Here is a 16,554-nt window from a genome sequence, read left to right as displayed (position 1 = left end):
AACCTTATATTATTATCATATCATATCATCATTATTATTATTATCATTGATGTGACTGCTTGAAATAAAGATAAGTACAAACACCAAATCCAACCCCAAAAAAAAAAAAAACATTATCACGTTTGGTTCACCAAACCAAACCGTAGTAGTAGTGACTTGATTCTTCCTAGTTGCATATTATTAAAAGTGTTTTTTTTTTAATGATCATTATTAAAAGTGTTTATACTAATATATGCTTTTAAGATTTATATTAATAAATATTTTTAGAAAAAACTTTCATCTAAAGTCCTTGCCAAAAAAACAGATCTAGTAGGTAGGGCTTCAGCAATATAGTATTTGATAAACAGCAACATGGTTAGCGTAGGGCTTCAGCTGGCGGCGGCTTTGCCTTGAGACTGCTCTGCTGCTTTATTACTGCTTCATTAACATTTGTTTGTGATTGTGATTTCATTTGACTTGTGTTTGTGTTGTATACTGTACTGACTGTAATACACTCTCTATTCGGACTTTCCCCGTCTAATTTTGTCTCAAAAAAAAAGAAAAAAAGAAAAACCACAATCCCATACCTCTCTAACCTGAAAATATGTCTGCAATGCAACAACTCTCATCTCCAATCTCTTCATCTTCCTCAGCTTTCCTTTCCCATTCCAGCTTTAATTCCAGGTACCCATTTCTCCATTCTTCTCCCTCTCTCTCTTTTTTCGCTGTTTGGTTCTCTAGAAAATGAAAGATCTAATCTTTTTATATTTATGATATCCTATATTTGTGGGTTTTTGATGCTGTGCAGAAGTAAAAATGTTTCGGTTCCGGCAAAAAGAATCGGTATTTGTAAATGTGTTGCAGTGCCTCAGGAGGCTCAGACTGGTACCATTTTCATTGCCTTCATGTCAAATCTTAATTTTGAATTAATTTTTGTTGTGTTGTGTTCTTCAAAATGTTACTTTGTTCTGGCACCGATGTTATTATTGTTGCTGGAATGTGAATGGTGGGGGGTCATGAAACATGGAAAATGCCACGCGGACTACAGTTTTACTTCTACATAATACATTTCTTGACAAACTGACTTGGCAACTTATAGTTATAGGAATGGTGCCTCTTCAGGAACTTAGTAGTAAATGAATTTCATAATTATTTTGGAAAATATTCAATCTACTCGAAAAAGCCCACGCTGATGTGGGAGTAAATGTGATTGGTGCCACCTCAACACATGATAAATGTCTGTTTGAATTATTTTTTTGTGATTGGTGATACGTCAGTTTGTAAAACTTATGCTGTAAATTTTACAGTATTCCTAGCATTAATCAGTTATTTTTTGTTTTGTTTTGTGTATAAAATTTGATACATTAGGTTGTAAGCTTGTAGTAAGATTTGGTAGTAGCCCTGATATCACATGTTTAGTCTGGCAATGCCTATATCTACACTATTTGCGTAAGGTTTATATTGTTTATAGTTAGTGGTTGGTGCATTACAGAGTATAGGCAGTGTTCTTGTGGTGGTTTTGAGAACAGGCATTTAATGATTTGTTTTTTCTCCTTCCAGCAAGTGGGGGGGGGGGGGAGGGGGTGGGAGGGGTATTTGAACCAAAGTTCTATACTTGGGAGACAATCGGGCAATGCCATTGAGCCACTAGGCTCTTGGCCATGTGTATAATGAAATTTACTCCATGCACTTTTAAATTTTAAAAAAAAAAAAACTGAATATTTGCACCATTGACATTAATTTGATGGTGTTAAAACTTCATGGTTTGGAAACAAGTTAAACCTTTGCTGTTTTTTGTGAAGCTTACACGACAAAGGTTTCTCGCAATGCAAACATGGCCAAACTTCAAGCGGGTTACCTTTTTCCAGAGGTTTGTGATGGCATGTACTCTTACTTGTTATGTTGTTATGCCATTGTTGTTGATCTGTAAACGTCATTTATTTGACCTGTGATTAATATTAAGGTAAATCATTTGTTTCTTAGGACCATAGACTTATGATTTCCAGTATCCAAGATTTTTCTCCTCTATGTTCATTTAGGAGTAGAGTTTCCCCTCTCTATATGTTTATGTCTCTTCCATGATGTCTTCTATTGTTTACCAAAAATATAAACCAGTCTCACCTCCTGTATCTTCCTCTGTTCAAGATCTCCATCTAATCATGCATTTATTTTAGTGAAACTTTGAAAATTTATTTTTCACCATCTCTTTCTGTTAGATATATTTTCATGGAAATTTAATATAATGGCCTATTGCACCAGAGTTCCTATGAAAGTGAAGCAGAATGGTGCTTTGGATGTCTCTATCACCCTGTATTGGAATTTCATTTTACATTTTATTGATATAAAAAATGTCCTAGAAAAGCAAGGAAATAGAGAAAATAATAGTGCTTAGTTATATAGTTTTGTCAGTTTCTTTTATGTATATACTTGGCCTCCCAATCCACAAATCCTTTTCATTATCTTTATTTTAAATAAAGTTATAAGTAATCCTCTATTGTGCTTATAATTCTTGCAAATAGATTGCTAGGAGGAAGGCTGCACACCTGCTGAAGTACCCTGATGCACAAGTGATAAGCCTTGGAATTGGTGACACTACTGAGCCTATTCCGGAAGTTATAACTTCTGCAATGGCAAAGGTATGTTTGAATTTTTTTTTTTTTCATTTCTTGATGTTTCTGCAGTTCTTCATTGTTGAGAATATGTACAGAGAAGAAATGCTGAAATTTCTGATTTAAAATGTATGAAAGTATTGAATAATTTAATTTATATTTGTTCTAGATTTTGAAAAAAGTGATGCCAATTCCAATTTGTCCATATAGCTTTGTTATGCAAAATCAAAGTGCAGTTTCTGGTTTCTGGGACAAATAAAAATCAGACATGTTTCACTTCCTTTTCCTGCAACGATATGGTGTGTTTAGAAACACACCATATGGTTGTTGTTGCATTTGCCATGTCTCACATGACAAAAAGGAGAGCATCTTACATTCATTCTGGTGACAATTTTTATGAACATTGTACTCGTATAAAAAAAAGGAAATTTTTAGGGACATTATTTTTTCATTTTCAAACAGTGCTTTTAATTGTAAAAAGTAGAAGAGTGATTTAAGTGGCCATTTTGAGCAGTTTTTATACTTAGGCTGAAGATATATCTGGTGAAAGCCAATGAACTCTAGCCCAAATGGCAAATCCTCTCCTTATAAGTACAAGGTGGAGGGTGGGTTTGTGAATTTAAAACCAACCGGTTGTGTGTACTGTGTAACATGCCAATAAAATAATTTTTTAAAAAACTAAATTGAAAATATAATGCAACAAGAAAAATGTTTACCATTCTATAGCCAGGAAAGATATGTGGCCATGAAATAGGGATTAAGTGGAACATAATTTCCAAATCTCCACAAGTAAAAGTTATGATATGGATGCTGTCTCATGTCAGCAATCTCTTCTATACATATGCATTCGTACATTCATAATGTACAAAGGTTTAAAAAGTGCGAATAATCATTTCAGTTAAATGTTCCTGTATCACATTACATTACCATTGATATTTGTACAGGTCATAGGAATGTATCACTATATTCTAGACATTGAAAATTTCAAGTGTCATGGGCATCTATGATGACAAACTTTGGAATGGTCTGTGGTTGATAAAAGGCAATGTTGATCAAACACACTTTCTTCTCTTCTTGATCTTTATTGTGTTTTTATTGCTGCCTTTTCCAAATGAAAAGTCTTGAGTTTGTTATCCCCTCTTGTTTCATTTATTTATTTGTTTGTTTTTCTTCAAGTGCATTTTATTCTTTGAATATCTTGCCCTTTTCAAGTCTACTTTTTTGTTCCTCTTGAAGTTTATTAAGAAGGAGATTCTGGTTAAGCTTCTAGCCTTGAGGATAAAACCCAAGGCCTGAGATTTGGGTTGTTGACAGTTAATCCCTGTTATTTTAACAAAAGAAAAATAGTCATAAAGCTGTTCACTAGGCATATAATTGTGCATGGTGAATAACAAGAAGATTACTTATTTAGGTATGAAGTATTGAAGTCCCTTTATATATATATATATATATATATATATATATATTTATGAGCTGCTCTTTTTCTCTTTCATAGGTGTCAAGTATGGATTTCTCTGGGATGCTTTTTGAAAAGTGACCTTGAAAACAAGTGTGGTTTTGTACCATTTATCTGAGCTAGATCTAAGGCTCTTGTGTAAATGGGGCTACTGCTTATTTTGGGGTTAAAGGCATTGCATTGCCTCTTCAAACATCATGCTCCACCCAGATTGGTTGTCTCTTAGTTGGGGTCAATTTGATTATAATCTTCAAAAAGAATTATTTTATTGGGCATCTGACATCTCCAATCCACAACTTAATTGCGATCTTCAGTTTGGACTCAATTAGGGCCCTTGCTTGTATTGAGGTTGAAATTTGAGCACTGAAGGTGCCATATCATGGAATGGCTAGAGGCATTTTTTACATCATTGGATGCTGTTGTCTTTGTTTTTTTTTCATGCTTCTGGTTTTACTTTATTTTTTTCTTTTCTTTAAGGAAATCTCTTCACGCAGAGATGCTTGATAGTTTTGTGAAGATGGATCTCTCTTCCTCGTAATTGTTAACTAGGCCTTTTATTTTCTACAGATCACAGAATTCTTGCTCAAGCACTAACCCAAACAGCATTTTTAGGATTGCTATTTGATTAACATAATTAAAACTATCATATGGTTTCTTGTATGTTTTGATGATATTTTAGCACAGTTTGATATCTTATATGGTTTACAATTGAGCAGACCCCTTGTTCGTTTTATCACTGATTCAAATTGTTTTTACTTTGGCAGAGAGCACATGAATTGTCAACACTAGAGGGTTACAGTGGTTATGGAGATGAGCAGGGTGAAAAAGTATGTGGCATTCTTGATTCCTAATTAAATGTTTCATGGAGTTGAACTTCACTGTTAATTGTAGATACTTCTATTACAAATGTTGAACAGATTGTCTCTAATGTGTCATTGTAATTATGTCCTGATAGCTGTAGACTAAAATTATTGCTGATTGGTACAGGCTTTGAGAGCTGCAATTTGTTCAGCATTTTATAGTGGCCTTACTGTAGAGCAAGATGATATATTTGTCTCAGATGGTGCAAAATGTGATATTTCCCGCCTTCAGGTTTGGTTAATTTTTCACATTTTGGTTTTGAATTCCTTACATTAATCTTTGCCTCTGTTTATATTTGTTTGCATGCGAGAGATGTTTTTATTTACCCATTGATGGATGATACTTGGTTATTGTACTTCGTGATAATTTGTATCATTATCAATAATGTATTATTCAATACTATCTGAATGTGCTTTCTTTCTACACTTGTAGGTTCTTTTTGGGGCTAATGTTACAATGGCAGTGCAAGACCCATCATACCCGGTAATTCATTATTCTACAAAATAAAAGAAATTTTGTTTAGTCAGTTGCATTTTACTTGTCATTTTCCGTTTTCTTCTTAAATTATCTATTTTCACTATGATATATAGGGTTAGGATCAACCTAGGAAGCACAGGTGCGGCATTTTGGTCGCCGCACCCATGTCAAATACATTGGGACGTGGCGTGTGGTCTGGATGCGGCTGCATGCGTGTCCCAGACAAAATTATTATTACTTTTTTTTTTCTTTCTGACGCGGCCCGATACGCCAAGACGTTGCCCGATATGCCTGGACATGGGAAGCTTATTGAAAAGGTGAGCACCTCACTAAAGGTGCCTTGCCTAAGGGCTTCAGAGGCCATCTTAGTGGCTCCTTGCCTTGCTTGAGCGCCTGGATGAGCACCTTGCTAACCTTTGACTACACTAATAAGGGTTATGCCTAGTAATTCACTTACAATTGAGAAGTGTTGTAGATCTGATATCTGGTTTATTTTATTTGGGCTACGTTTGAATTTTGACAATTAATTTGGTTGTTGTTTAGGCAGTCCTACCACTTAATTCATAATTTCTCACCATATTGACCATCCATCTCACTTTCAGAAAAATAGAAAAAAAATGATTTTCTTCATTGGGCTGGTCTGTTAGATAAGGTATTAGCTACCTGGGGTATCTTTCTAGTGATTAAGATTTTAAAGGTGTACAGGATAAATTTCTTACTAGAAATGGATGAAACTGCAGGCTTATGTGGACTCAAGTGTTATCATGGGCCAGACTGGACAGTTTCAGAAGGATATCCAGAAGTTTCAGAGGATTGAATATATGAAGTGTACTCCAGAGAATGGCTTCTTTCCTGATTTATCAAGTGTTCCTCGAACAGATATCATATTTTTCTGTTCACCAAACAATCCTACTGGTGCTGCTGCAACCAGGGAGCAACTGACCCAGCTGGTGAAGTTTGCTAAGAACAATGGGTCAATCATAGTCTATGATTCTGCCTATGCCATGTATACGTCCGAGGACAACCCCCGCTCCATCTATGAAATTCCTGGAGCCCAAGAGGTAACTTTGGAGATGACCACTTGTTTTTAGATTTTTTCTCAGCAAATCTGCCCTTGGATGCTAATTTTGTTTTTGTTTTGCTAATTATATCCTTGTTACTGCATTGGTCAACACTGGGAGATGCTGTGTGATTTCAGATGAATGAGATTAATAATGTGTCTTAGAAAATATGGCTGGGTGTACTTTCCTTGCTCGTAATTGACAAATTTACATCTCTATTAAATTGATTTTGTTTCATTTTGCCTACCTAAGCCATAAAGACACTTCTGGAAAGCTTCTTAGGTTATGGTTATGTAATTTGGAAAATCTTTTCTTTTCTTAAGTTCAAAATCCATACTTATAAGAGAATTATTTTTATGTCAAGGATATGTTTGGACATCTTTCAAATGAATTTTTGAATGATTTTGATGCAGTCATGGAAGATTAATTTGCTATTATTTTGCAAATTTGCCTATTTGAGAATTGTTTTAAGGGTATAATTCTAGTTAGTAAAAGTCGTGTGGCTTTAAAGGTCTAGGCATGAGTCTTTTAGGGTAATTTTTTCCTTTTCTCTTCTCTCTTTTCTTATTCTTTTCCTTTTCTCTTTTCTTATTCTTCTCTTTCTTGAGGTGCTGTTCACGAATGCTGTTCATACAGTCCCTGAACACCATAAAATTCACTCTTTTCCTTCTTCCTTGTGACCCCAATCAAGTCCTTTCTTTTACGGTTTTACCCCTCAAAATCCTAAATTCCCATGTACTTTCTTTTGATAAATAGCCATCAAACAACTCATCAAACTGCCTTCTAATTCCTAACACAACATCATAACCCTTTCTTCAACAACTCTAATTCCAAAATCCACAAATAAACCCACCATAACCACATGTAGACAAATTCCCCAATTTGTCCCATGTCAGATTTTAATATATTTTTCATAGCATTTAAGCTTATTTCTTTTTATTTATTTATCTTTCCTAGGGAAAGACTTATGCACCTGGGGGGTTACTGACTGCTCAATGCTTGTGGGTGTGGGAGGTGCCACTTGTTCCAAAGGTCAATTTAAGCATATTTCTTATTGAGCATGAGGCCATTTTTAAGGATTGCTAGTACTACACTTGCTATCTGGCTCATGCTTACTGTACTGTTGGGGGAAGTATGAACTCTTTTGTTTTTGTTGGTGAAAATAAGTCATTACCACTTTGCACATTTCACTTGATAGGATCTAGTCTATCCACCATATGCCACCTGAATATAGCTCAGAAGATCAATTCTCTCAAAAAGTTTTAAAAAATTTCAATTTATCCTGATTTATATGCCATAGTTTAGATTCTTGCATTCTGCTACTTTTGCTTTGAAAATCATTGGTGTTGATTGCTATAACTTTCTCTAAAATGACATCATGCTAAAAAATGAATCTGTCATATAGCACCTCAAAATATGTCCTTTGCATGAAGGAAGATGATGCACTGTTACCAATTTCCATCTCCTCCTTTCAAGTACTTTATGCTATACAATTCCAAGCGATTTGTTCCTTACGGCACCTCAAAATGTTTCCTTTGCATGGGGTAGCTGATGCATCTTTTTTTTTTTTCCTCTGCTTGCAACAAGTGGGGGTAGAGGGATTTCAACTCATGTTCTCCCTGATGGGAGGATTAGGCAATCTCATTGAGTCATAATACGTTTGGCTTTTATCTCCTCATTTCTAGTACATTATGCTAGACAACTCCAAGAGATTAGTCTAGTGGTTCCTAAGCTCCATGAGATACATGAGGTCCTGAGTTTAAGTATTTGATCAACACCTTGAGTTTCGGTTAGTGATTCTCCCTGATTTACCTAGTGTGTGTAAAATGGGGGTACTGCATACATGGGCGATTAGTCAGGTGTTGATAGAGCATTGGACACCTATGTCAGAAAAAAAGGAATATATGCCAGACCTGTATCTGAGAGCTATTCTTTGGAGAAATGTCCTTGCTAAAACTTTATCCCAGTCTGTAACTCATTAATGAAGGCGCCAACTTTTCAAACCTTTGTCCCAAGCTCAAGCCACATCAAGGTCATTTCTACATTTATTTTCCTTTTACTAAAACAATGCTGTTTTAGATCATCTGCATAATCCTAAACCACAAATTCATTTCTCTCCTCATCTCTTCTTCAACTGCCCCCCGCCCCCCAACTCATCCCTCATCTTCACTCCACTCTGCCTACATCCTCATCTCATATGGCAACATGGGCCTCAGTGGCTCCTCCATGCATGTCACCCTTGTCATGAATGTGGAGTTCCCAAACCTCACTCTCCACTAATCCATATATGCTGAACAGTTCCTCCTAACCTTCCCTCAACATCGGACGGTTTTTTTGTTCCTCCTCCATGGACCAGGTGAATCCTTTCTTTTTTCTTTTAATTTATAGGTTTTATTTTGAGCTTCGCCATTCATTCAATTTGGTTTTGGGTTTTTTCCCCCCTCTAATCTGTTTATATGTGATGTGTTTGCTTGATTTTTATTTTGTTTGATTGCTAAGAAAATAGATGTTGAGGGTTTTATTATTATTATTATTTGTCAAGGGTAAAAAAATAAAAACCAATTGCACCGAACCATGGCTTGCTCAGTTGGTAGTGCAGTTCTGTGGGTGTATCGGTTGGCTTCGGTTGCGAAAAGCAAAACCAAGGCCCTTGTTTAAGGATAAAAATTCCCCTTCACACTGACCAAACCAAACCGATATAACTGTACCAAGATGCAACTGTCATTTTATCTTTTTGTTGGTAACAATGATATGTGATTTGGGCAGAAGGAGGGTGCTTGCATAAATATATAAATATATTTTCTCCTTTCAATGTTGTGGACAGAAATGTTCATAAATATATAACTTCTATGTTCAATATTGTGTTGCAGGTTGCAATTGAGACATCATCATTTAGCAAATATGCTGGTTTCACTGGAGTTCGTCTGGGTTGGACTGTAGTTCCAAAGATACTTCTATTTTCAGATGGATTTCCTGTAGCCAAGGACTTCAACCGTATTGTTTGTACTAGCTTCAATGGTGCATCCAACATTGCCCAAGCTGGTGGTCTGGCTTGCCTTTCACCAGAGGGCCTTAAGGTCTGTTTTGTAGTCTCATTTTCTCTGATTGGTTACCTAGATATCTAATGATATAATAGAAAACTGGAAGCATTCAAGACTTTTTTTTTTGAACTTCCTTCAGTGCTGCTACATTAGTTTTTAACAGTTTATGACTTTTCCATGTCAACGTTATGATTTTCGAAGCTATAAAAAATACTATTTTCTTACATATTAGTTGAAACTAATTAGAATTTGTTGTTTTATTAGAATAAAGCAACCTAACAAGAAACGAATTCTAATTTAATTATGTTTGGTCTTCTCTAAACAAATTGCAATTTAATTATGTATTCTCTTTTCTACAAATTCTCTGATTTGGCTTTTACTTTTTAAAATATTTATTGTATATAAACTTTTTTTTTTTTTGATAAACCTTTGGGTGTATCCCTGGGGTTACTGAATAGTTTTTTTTTTTTAAGGAACCTTTGTCATCATATATCCTGTTCTCTTTGTAAAATTGTAGGAGATTAAAAAATTATATTTCTTTATTTGTTTACTTTATTAATATTTTTATTTATTTAATGGTAAAAATAGAGCAGTTTAATATTGTTTTTGACATTACTCTTTACTAGCCAAACAGACAGAAAAACGTTACCTATTCTGGATATAATAAGATCTATTGATTTATACTTTTGCAGGCAATGCATGATGTAGTCGGTTTCTACAAAGAAAATACTAATATAATAATGGAGACATTTGATTCACTTGGTTTTAAAGTGTATGGTGGGAAGAATGCGCCATATGTGTGGGTTCACTTCCCAGGCAGAAATTCATGGGATGTATTCAGTGAGATTCTGGAGAAAACCCATGTCGTCACCACTCCAGGCAGTGGTTTTGGACCTGCTGGCGATGGGTTCATCAGGGTAAGCGCCTTCGGTCACAGGAAAAACGTTTTGGAGGCTTGTAGAAGATTCAAGCAGCTATATAAGTGAACCAGGGATCCAACTTGTTCTGCTGCCTCCTCTTTGGAACAGAAATGGACACATCTGCCTCCATTTACTTTGATTTCTGCAATTGATTTCTGCAATTGTATGACATTAGTGATCATGTTTTGGACTTGTATTTTTAAATTGCAAAATCATTTCGTCAGTTGTAGAAGTAGAGTTTACTTTTCATTTGTCATTTTAAATTGAAAGCAGATGTTGTAATATTTTGTAGTTTCCTACAAATGTCCAAGAATAGTGCAGTTCCAATGTCAGAAATCTGTGTTAGTAAAATATAGGAGATCCAAAAACACTCCAAGGACAAGAAAAATAATTGAAATAAAAATAATGAAGCTGGAGCCTTGAAGCATTGAGCTATGGTTCAGTGTAGGAAAGTCCGTTGTTTGGTAATTTAGTTTGGTTTTGGGGTTTTGCCGAAGTTGGTGGTGGTTTCATTAGCAAGGTGTTCGGAGAGGTTCTTTGATTCTATATTTTGGTGAAGATGACCAGCTACTACAAATCTTTGGTGAAGTCTGCCCATTTCAAGTTGGGAGTGAGATTTAATCATTGAATGTCTGAATATCTCTTCTTCAGTTTTGGTGATGTAATATTGGTAATGTCTTTGGTGATGTGATTCTATGCCATCGTAGACTTTGACCAATGTATTTGACATCTAAGATCCTCTAGAGTTCATAGGATCATTTAATTGTGGAGTTCTTGAAATCTTATTCATTTGTTACAAAATGAAAGGATTGGATCTTGTTACGTCAACAAAAACTTTAAAATAAATGCTAAAAATGTGTTTTAGTCCATTGTATTTGTTTAAATGATGGTGACATGGTAAAATTTAATTCACTAATTTCATTTTGATGAATAAGATTTTATGAATTTTACATATCTTAAGAACTTTAGAGAATTTTAATCTATAACTTAGTAATGGAAGTCATCTTTCAGTGCTATCTTTCTTGGATATGGGTTTGCTCTAGTAAATTGTAGTAGACATGATATGGACCCATGTTTGATTTTGAAAGTACACGTAAATGGAATTCTAGAATGAAACTGAATTTTTGAGCATCTAAATATGACAATGAACTATCTACCTTTCTTCAAAAGTCATAGCATTTAACATACATTGGGAAATACTATGAGATCTATATTTTACATGACCTGACATATAAGTATGGCCTACATACAGCAACACTACACTATTCCTTGAGAATACACGGTGATCTACAGAGTACAAAATTAGTCACCTAAAACTGTTCAATACTTTTCATAATCTCTGCTTTGCAAGTTGTCTTATAATGTCCAGTTTGATTACACCGACTGCAATGCACAGTATGTTTCTCGCGATTAAGGTCCTCTACACAGATTCGTTTATTTTCAGGGCGTCCTGGTGGTCGACGAAACTTGGGTGGCCGCACAACTTGAGGGTCATCATCCATGGGAGCCACATCTCCCCTTCTCCATTCAAGTCTTCCAGGGATAGGGTGTATCTCCTCTGCATATGTCTGGCGGTAACTAGCAACAGTAAAACACTTCTCTGTAAAGGCATATATATCCTTTCGACAGGAGATGAGAGCTGCAACCGCATGTGAGCAAGGTATTCCATGAAGCTGCCAATCACGGCATGAACAATAATGGATCCCAATATTCACAATGTCTGATCGATCTGCAGATATAACCTCAAATTCTACTTCATCTGATCGAAGGACTTGATATGTAGAAGCACGGTCTACAGCTTCTATCATACGCTTCTCAGCAGATGGGGCAAGTACAGAAAACCAGGAACTGCTCTTTAAGCGTCGATCTTCAAACTCAGTCATCAATTTACTTTGAATCTGCTCAATAACCTGGATTATGGGCAACTCTCGAGCTTCAAGAATCCATCTATTAAACTCTTCTAAATTTGAAGAGAGGTGACCATACCGAGTTCCTTCAAAGTATACTAATGCCCAGTGTGAAGGAGGAAACTGTTGCATATACTTAGCAGCTTCAGGAGAAACCTCCTCGATTTCAGCCATTTTTTGTTTGAAAAGAATGCTAGTGGTGGCATATGCAGCTTTCCACAGAAGATGAACAAGCCTTGAGTTCTTAAACTCTCTGCCAACGCTTTCACTCAAGAAGCGCATGCAAAATGCATGACAAGAATTTGGGAATTTCCTTCTTACTGCATCTACAATGCCCTTTTGTCCATTTGATAAAAATGTGAGCTGTAATATATTTTCACTATTCATCTCCAGTGCTTTATGCAACTCTGACAAAAACCACATCCAACTCTCATCATTTTCTACATCAACAACACCAAATGCAAGTGGAAATAACCCACCATCAGCATCAAACGAAGTTGCAGAAAGCAAGGTGCCCAGGTATTTGCTCTTAAGCTGGATAGCACCAATCCCCACGATAGGCAAGCACCCATTCAGGAACCCATATATGGATGCATAAAATGAAACAAAAAGCCGCTGGAACCGGTTATCAGCACCTGCGGTAAACACCTCTGCAATGCTCCCAGGGTTAGTCTTTCTTATTTGCTCACAATACGAAGGAAGTAGGCAATATCCTTCTTCAGAAGAGCCATAAATTGCTGCAAGCCCCCGTTCTTTTGCTCGCCAAGCTTGCTTATATGGTATGGTGATCCCATATTGTTTATGAATGTCGTGCAGTATATCCTTTGGTTTATAATTAATGTTATCCCGAAGTCGTTCCTCTATAAAACTCACAATCCAATCTACAGAAGCCTGATGGTGCCCGTTTTGTGCATTTCTCCCACAGGTATGTATCCCTTCAAGGCTTCTTATCGTGAAAGTAGAGGCATTAGGAAGCTTAACTGCACGGATGCGCCATGGACAACCCTCGGCAGCACACTTTGCAAAGTAACGGATCAGGTCACTTTTTATAATACGTAGCTCAAAGTGTTGTGCAATTGCAGCTTCTTTGATTGCATTTCGGAAAGATTTGACATCAGGAAACTCTTGACCAACAACAAAAGAGTGGTCCTCCATGTGGTAAGAAATACTAACTCAGAAGTCCTATTTTTCAATGTATATGATCAACTCTTCCAACATTTTGCTTCCCAAAAAGGCAAAGAAGTTATGAAAAGCATCATCTTTGCAATATATACATACTTCTGACTTGGAAGCTCAGAAATAGGTTTTCTCATCAGAAAAAAAAGTCTGCAAGAAGCCGAGGGGCTATGTTTACAATCTTACAAAGGGAAAAATTAATTTCATTCAAGGAAGAAAGCAATATTCACTAAGTGATTACCATTAATCACAATGAAAACAATGACAATGGCTTCCCAAATAAAGTAACACCACAGAAAGATATACGTATTGATACAAACATAGGCATGCTAAGTAATTCTGCCAATGTAGACCGATGAATATTCCCCGTATCATTAGGCATGCTCCTAATTGCACAAGCATACATGTAATTTTCAGTATTTTCATATTGAATGCCAAGTAGGTTCATTAAAATTGGGGGGGGGGGGGGGAATCTGAGGAGCTTTAGCTGAATATCATCATGAAATATGTGAAATGAGGTGACACGTCCCACTCTTTTGAGTCAAAAACTACAGTGATTATGCACATGGAAAATGACATGAAGTTCAAATTAGTAAAACTGGATTAGGATAGTCTATAGTTCTTAGGGTAACATCACTACGGAAATTTCCTAAAATATTGAAAGGATTGGATTTTGCCACGTCATTAACATTTAAACAAACATGGAATATTACCATTTTGGTATCTATTTAAATTGTTTATTACGTGACAATTCAATCCACTCATTTAAAATGAATGGATAGGATTTTAGAAACTTTATGCTGGAGTAACCCTGAAAGCTCTAGAGGATCTTAATCAGGTAAAATCAATGGATCAGAAATGTTATATAAGTTGTCCAAGTTACAAGAACCATATAATAATTTTTATTTTATTTTCTTTTAAAGTAAATAACCAACTGCTTTGAAAAAAAGAAAAAAAAGGCATTAGGTTGGTACAAGGGAAGATTCCATAACGGGTAACAAAAATTGGGACTGCAAGAAAACTTGTGTGTGTGCCTCTATATATGTGTGTGTGTATATATATATATATCATAGTTAGATGAGCACCATGCAAAAGAAGAGATGCTTAAAAGTTCATTACACTAGTACATATTCAATAGAAATATTAAGGACAGTAATTATAAGAAAAAAAGCATAGCATCAGATAGAGGGGTTCATCCTACTGAAATTCAAATCCAATTGCAGGAGTAATGCCACAATTACAAGAAAGTTGCATCCATGTCAAATATTTCACCCCTTCTCTAAAGCACAATTTGTTAAAATCAAAAGCATCTTCCTTCCTCAAATTACTGTTATGTTTCACCTACCAGAATATCATTAAGAAAAATGCTATTTACAATATATTAGAAAAAGAAAAAGAAAAAAGAAGAAGATTCTACTAAAGTCACTTTGCTTTGCAAGTAAATCAATCTTACTGGTTACTATAATTATTGCTGTTCTTGTTGTTTTTCATCAACAATGTCCTATGGGATTTCATTTCCTGCCATTGACCCAATTTTTAATATTATTTAATTATAATAATAAAAAAAAAAAACCTTATTCTCAGCTAAAATTTGTAACCAATCCCAAAAAACAATGAAAAGTTTAAAACATAAAATTAAAAATAAAAGTATATTAAAGAACAGAGTTAAGCTAAAATTGAAATTAAATTAATGTTGAGAAAAACCCAGATATAAAAAAGAACAAAAGAAGTGAAAGAGGAAATTTAGTAACAAAGAAGGAACTTCTCTGAGAGTCCTAAGATCTGAAGCTGGAAAACCTTAATATGAAGATAGAGGTGAAGCATGAACAAGATAAAACAAACCCATTTACATAAATGCATAGAACCAAACGTATATAATTCAAAGTACTGACCTTGGAGGATCTTTTAGAGATTGAGTATCGAAACACAGAGAAGAGAGATGATAGAGGACCAGTTTTGGTATTTTTACGAAAGTTTAGGGATTGGGTCACAGACTCACAGTAAAGGGTATTTCTGACATTACATTTCACAAATGAGGGTGCTTTGTAAATTTCCAAGACATTGCGATGCCACGTAAGCACACTATAAATTTCTGATGGGATTTCCAACTGAGTAAAGTTGGAAAATGCTAGAGAAAAAAAAAAAAAAAATCACAATTTTTACTACCGTGTGAATAGTAAATGTCAAATGGTAAGTTTATACTTATCATTCACAACTCGTCGTATGGTGAATTGTGATAAATTTTGTACTATTTTTTATATCTCTAACTTTACTAAGTAAGGTGTGATACCACAACTATTTCTACAATTTTGTCAAAACTTGCATTTTTCTTTTTCTCTTATAAGTTTTTATGCCAAGAAGATTTGGTCCAGGGATTAAATTTAATTTCAAGCAATTGCAGGACTTCAGGTTGGATTGTTATTTTTCCTTGTATCAATGTTCTTTTTCTGATCTTGTGGATAGTAGTAGTCTTCTGTGTTAGTTAGGTTTCTTTTTTTGAATCATATTGTCAACCTTAAGAAGGTTTGGTTTAGAGATTAATTTTGAAGCAATTGGTTTTCAATGTTTTTCTTTTTCTGATTTTGTGGGAAGTAGTATTTTTCTTTTATGTTTTCTATTTTCTTTGGTACTTTGGGAATCCCCCAATTTGTGAGCATTAGTATTGAGTCTATTGACAATGATATTCACATATCAGTTATTTCACACTGATTTTAAAAGAATGAATGTGGGAGAACAATTTGCCACTCTAAGTAGATGGGTATTTTGCCCATGCTAGTAATTCTGATTTCTCTCCACAATACATGAATAAAATGTTTATAATTTCATTCCCATTGAATATAATGGTCATCTAGTATGTTTATAAAAGGAAACGACACTCATCATTCATCTAGAAAAGTGAAGGAAATGTAACTCTTCATTCATTGCCCCAAGAGGGGTGGCCCAGTTGGTAGAGATCCCGCAAGCAAGCACAAGGTCCCTTGTTCGAGTCGTGGCGGATACCATGTGGGGGGTGGGTTCCTAGCTTGCTTTGCGCCTCCTCCGCTGGCTCTCTTGGGGTGCTAGGGTG

The 16,554-nt window shown here is 35.3% G+C and overlaps 2 protein-coding genes across 3 annotated transcripts; one reads left to right on the top strand and one right to left on the bottom strand.

Annotated features, from left to right (window-relative positions):
* The first annotated feature begins 192 nt into the window (after positions 1 to 192).
* LOC142643276 (LL-diaminopimelate aminotransferase, chloroplastic) lies at positions 193 to 10,856 on the top strand. Its single transcript, XM_075817823.1, has 10 exons — positions 193 to 663; positions 788 to 864; positions 1,782 to 1,849; positions 2,499 to 2,615; positions 4,809 to 4,871; positions 5,032 to 5,136; positions 5,338 to 5,388; positions 6,123 to 6,443; positions 9,314 to 9,520; positions 10,177 to 10,856. Exons 1-10 carry the CDS (start codon positions 584 to 586, stop codon positions 10,468 to 10,470), a joined length of 1,383 nt encoding a protein of 460 aa, XP_075673938.1. The 5' UTR covers positions 193 to 583; the 3' UTR covers positions 10,471 to 10,856.
* A 659-nt stretch (positions 10,857 to 11,515) lies between these two features.
* On the bottom strand, positions 11,516 to 15,494 carry LOC142644660 (uncharacterized). Of its 2 annotated transcripts, none has more exons than XM_075819235.1 (2): positions 15,380 to 15,494; positions 11,516 to 13,637 (listed from the first exon to the last, which is right to left on the bottom strand). In XM_075819235.1, the coding sequence occupies exon 2, from the start codon at positions 13,464 to 13,466 to the stop codon at positions 11,715 to 11,717; it is 1,752 nt and encodes a 583-aa protein (XP_075675350.1). In that variant the 5' UTR covers positions 13,467 to 13,637; positions 15,380 to 15,494; the 3' UTR covers positions 11,516 to 11,714. The 2 variants fall into 2 exon arrangements, with proteins under 2 accessions (XP_075675350.1, XP_075675352.1); XM_075819237.1 differs by lacking the exon at positions 15,380 to 15,494 and adding an exon at positions 13,729 to 15,365.
* Positions 15,495 to 16,554: the final 1,060 nt, after the last annotated feature.

The sequence above is a fragment of the Castanea sativa genome, chromosome 7, assembly GCF_040712315.1.
Source record: "Castanea sativa cultivar Marrone di Chiusa Pesio chromosome 7, ASM4071231v1".
Taxonomy (NCBI): Eukaryota; Viridiplantae; Streptophyta; class Magnoliopsida; order Fagales; family Fagaceae; genus Castanea; species Castanea sativa.
The sequence above is the reverse complement of the archived record's forward strand: the minus strand, read 5'-3'. Positions and strand labels throughout refer to the sequence as shown.

Coding starts and splice junctions, on each gene's coding strand:
- LOC142644660 (XM_075819235.1), bottom strand. CDS start 13,466: ATGGAGGACCACTCTTTTGTTGTTGGTCAAGAGTTTCCTGATGTCAAA.
- LOC142643276 (XM_075817823.1), top strand. CDS start 584: ATGTCTGCAATGCAACAACTCTCATCTCCAATCTCTTCATCTTCCTCA. Junction 1,850..2,498: donor CGGGTTACCTTTTTCCAGAG/GTTTGTGATGGC, acceptor TCTTGCAAATAG/ATTGCTAGGAGGAAGGCTGC. Junction 5,137..5,337: donor GTGATATTTCCCGCCTTCAG/GTTTGGTTAATT, acceptor CTACACTTGTAG/GTTCTTTTTGGGGCTAATGT.